Consider the following 4,382-nt stretch of genomic DNA (forward strand, 5'->3'; position numbering starts at 1 on the left):
AAAAGTCCTGTATTTTTCTATATTTTATCAATAAAATATAATAGAATGATTCATGTTTTAAATGCCGATTGCACCACTGTGAATTGTTTTTAACAAAAAAACTACTGTAAATTAATAGGTACCTAGCAGAAATCTATTTTTTGAGTCAATTCAATTATTTCCAACTAGATTAATCATAAAAGTCACCTCGTTTTAAGGTAAGGCAAGTATCCACTGAATTGTTGGATAGTATGTTTATTGTAGATTTACGTATATTATCTATGGTTGTAGAAATCCACACTATACAGTTACCTTATCTATGACAGTTAAGCGCCAAATGTTATGTCAAATTAAACGTCAAAAACTTATTGAAGTTTCGCCGTTTCAAATGTTATTCCAGATTGTATTATTCACTGTATACTGTTTCTGATTCTTCAGCCAATTGATAAATAAAATACAACCCAGAGAAAATTAATCTCTGCGTAGAAAACAATAAAATTACCTACCAAAAATAGTTATTAGTGACTAGTTTGCGATGGAAGATTCACTGACAACAGAGGTTACGATAGATGATAACATTATGGACATGGAAAATGTTATAGAAGATACTGAGAACATTACTGATCCGCATGATGATAAAGAAGAATTTTCTGATACTGTTATCGATTCTATTACAACTGCCGAAAAGACTGACAATAATAAACCCGAAGTCATAAAATTCACCCGATTGCCTATGGCACGAATCAAACATATTATGAAAATGGATCCCGACGTAAATTTAGCCAGCAATGATGCAGTTTTTGCAATCACAAAAGCTACTGTAAGTACATTCAGACTTCATAATTCTTAATATTTATTATAACAAGTACCTACACTGTTAGTGACAGTAGTTAGTTGATGACATTTATTGAGACTTATGCTTAAAATACATTATCATCACGTTATGTGCTGTCATGGCGACAAATTTAGTCTATGGTTTCATCATTCACCTAGCCGGCGGAGTTTCCAAATCTTAGTTGATCGAACTGTGCTGCAGTCTTGCAGTTCACAAAAAATAATCATTTACTAATGTATTGTAAAGAATATTTATTAAAACATTGTATTTCTAGTGCAATTTTGTAAAAACAATAGTCTTATGACTCCAGCAACAAAATATTATACTATTTTGGTAGGTATGGCAAAAGGGAACATTTTGCTGATATGGAGTTTTACTAAGATAACTAAACCTATAGGTGGCCATATACGTACAGTTTTCGTAACAGGTTGAACATGGCACAGACAATAACTGTACATTAGTGGCCACACCACAGATCAGTTTAACTACCCCATTTAAATCTGTCGAACTGTCAACAGACGTGCCCATATACGTACAGTTATTGTCTGTGGCAGAGCAAGTGTCAAAAACTATGGAGGTTAGGTTCGCGGAGATATTACACAGGGGTATTGTTTCAATTAGTTTTAGGTAGTGTATACTTGAATGATGATACACGAATAATTTTACTTTGAATTTATTATGGTTATAATTGTTTTTATTAGAAACAAATTGACATAAAATACACACCTATGACATTGGTAAAATAAATCATGATTTCGCTAGTGGATTGTGTATTTTATCGATTCACCGAAACAATGTTATACACATTCGTGTAAATATAAAATATAATCTTTTCTTTTGAATAAATTATTCCCTTTAATGGACAGTATTAATTAAGTAAGAAAACGGTAATATTTATAAAGGTATTAATTTTATATACAATAAATTTAAACATGCCACAAAATTATATTTACATCAGTCATCAGTATAATAATTAATTACTATGATATTATTAAAATATATAGGTACTTAAATTTTATTTAGATTTAGCGACATTGTCATTCACAATTAGGTATATTAATTTATGTTGTGAACGTCTTAAATTAATAATTTTTAATATTCACCACATACAATAAATAAAATTTGAGTACTGAGTTATTAGTCTATATTTTCACAATAACTTTCATTTTAACATTTATATTATATTGTATAAAATAATATGTTTACATAAATAACTATTACTTTGTTTTACTCTCGTAAAAATAAATAAAATATAATATTTGCGATCTCCGCGTTCATAATATTATTACATTTTTAATAATAAATGAATTTGTATTTTATAACAAGCAACACCAGCCGAAGTTGTATCGCGCGGTATATTCTACTTTACGTTACCAACATCTAATGTCATCCAAGAACTTTCGGCTAGTTGAAATTCCAACAGTTTTACAAAAACACGGGAGTAGGGGGTCGCTGGCAGTTTGAACATGGCACACATCTGACAGGTCGAAAAGTGTCCGTCTATGGGCGCAGCAGATTATCTACCAAAGATAACTGTATGGCCACCATTACGTATTAACTGGCATGTTCAACCTCTTACGAAAACTGTACGTATATGGCCACCTTATCACATTGCTATGAGGTTCAATAGTTTTTGGTTGAAACAAGACATAGTGAGAAGAGCAGTGGGCCAGACAAAATGATACAGTGGGCACAGTTTGACGATAGCAACCAGTGACAATAATCACACTAGACCTGCTTACTTCCTGTGCATGGGAAGAAATTGCATGTGGCCATGTTTATTGCCAAATAATTCTTTTATACCTACATGTATTTTTTATGGCAAAAGCAATATTTGCATTCACATTATTTTGCTATGGTAACTATATTTCTTTTTTCAAATGATACATCAATTTTCAGTTTTAAAATAGGTATTATAACAATTGCAGCTCTGACTTTTTAAAATTTCTGATCAAATATCAAATCTGCATCTATAACTGCTTGCCATCTCACTACTGATATAAATGAAATCTCCACATAGGAGGGGAGGTATTGTGAGTTTTCAAATGTATTTTTATTGTATTGTAATTTCTGCCTTTATTAATTTTACATTTGTTTTATTGCAGGAAATGTTTATTGATTCCATCACAAAGGAATGTTATTCGTATACAATGAAAGCGAAGAAGAAAATTGTGACAAAGAAAGATTTTGATGCAGTAGTTGATACAGTGGACTGCCTTAGTTTTCTCGAAGGAGCCATGGACTTTTGAACACAATTGTTATTCATATTAATAATGCGTTATAATATAGTCATGTTAATAATTATTTATGTTACATCTCAAAGCTACGCTATTATGGAAAGTCAAACATCACTTGAGTATGGCAGTAGTGAAGATTGCCTGTTGGAGGAAGGTGGGCGATGGGCTACCGGATAAACATATTAATTAGTAACTCAGTTACACATCCGGACCTAGATTATCCAGATGTCTTTTTCATAATCAGTTTTGTATGATTATAAGAAAAAGGTTTAAATGAAAATATATTCGATTATCTGGACCATTGTTATCACTAATTAGTTATTCCGGATCCAGGTTCTACTAGATACATTTTTATGAAATGATGTGGTATTTATAATTTATTAATACTTAATGTAATATAATTAGTATATTTTATATGTCATATTAATTCAAATATATTTTAATACATGCCTTCTAATTTATTTTTCATTTCAAATCATTTTTTCATTTCATAGAATAAGACTGCCGTTGTTAGACTAATGTCTTATTATCATAAAATTCCTTCATTTTAAACATATAGTTTTGTTTTTCTGGATATGCATCATTTTGATAGCTAGCTGTCTACTTTTTTAAGTCAAATTAAATGTTTTTTATAATCGTTTGCTATGGAGTCTTTGCTACTGGTATTTTTTTAAGTAAGCGCTAAATAACTGCTTAATAAGTAGTCTTCGCCATTGCTATCAATCATATTAATAATGAAGTGTACTATAATCATGTTCATAAGTGCTGTTATACCTCTTACTCACATTATTGTGAAATTTCTGAGAATGGTATGCAGTGATATATGAATAAGAGTGTAATTCATTCCAAATCATTGGTAGTAATTTAAATATTCCTTGCTGAGATAGATGTGGATGGATGGTCATTCTCTTATACAAGATTTATCTTAAACTAGGAAAATGTGACGCCAACAAAACTGAACTGATAACAAGTAAACTTTGAATTGTCTATAATATATGTCTATGGTATGACATATCTTTCAACATCTAATTTTTGGTTGCTATGTTACTTATGCTTCAAATACACTCTATGACGATCGGTCATATATATGTCGAAAAACCCGTTTCTTATGTTGGCGTCCTGTGTCACAGGGTGTCACAGAGTGTAAATACGATGTCATAGCTGTCATACAATATGTATGTATAAATGTCGGAATGGCATAGATTTGATCATAGACACTAAAACGCTCTTAGCATATATGTGCCCGATCGTCATATAGTCTATTTGAACCTTTACACCCAATTAGTCTATGTTTACACCAACATCAGTCTTGCCTAATATGCCAAATTATG

The 4,382-nt window shown here is 30.8% G+C and overlaps 1 protein-coding gene across 1 annotated transcript; it reads left to right on the forward strand.

Moving 5' to 3' along the window:
• Positions 1 to 306: 306 nt before the first annotated feature.
• PolE4 (DNA polymerase epsilon subunit 4) lies at positions 307 to 3,494 on the forward strand. The gene is made up of 2 exons (XM_085952713.1): positions 307 to 799; positions 2,920 to 3,494. The coding sequence occupies exons 1-2, from the start codon at positions 515 to 517 to the stop codon at positions 3,061 to 3,063; spliced, it is 429 nt and encodes a 142-aa protein (XP_085808839.1). The 5' UTR covers positions 307 to 514; the 3' UTR covers positions 3,064 to 3,494.
• Positions 3,495 to 4,382: the final 888 nt, after the last annotated feature.

Source organism: Rhyacophila brunnea, unplaced genomic scaffold (assembly GCF_057557595.1).
Source record: "Rhyacophila brunnea isolate RB1 unplaced genomic scaffold, BYU_Rbru_1.0 scaffold_3, whole genome shotgun sequence".
Classification (NCBI taxonomy): domain Eukaryota; kingdom Metazoa; phylum Arthropoda; class Insecta; order Trichoptera; family Rhyacophilidae; genus Rhyacophila; species Rhyacophila brunnea.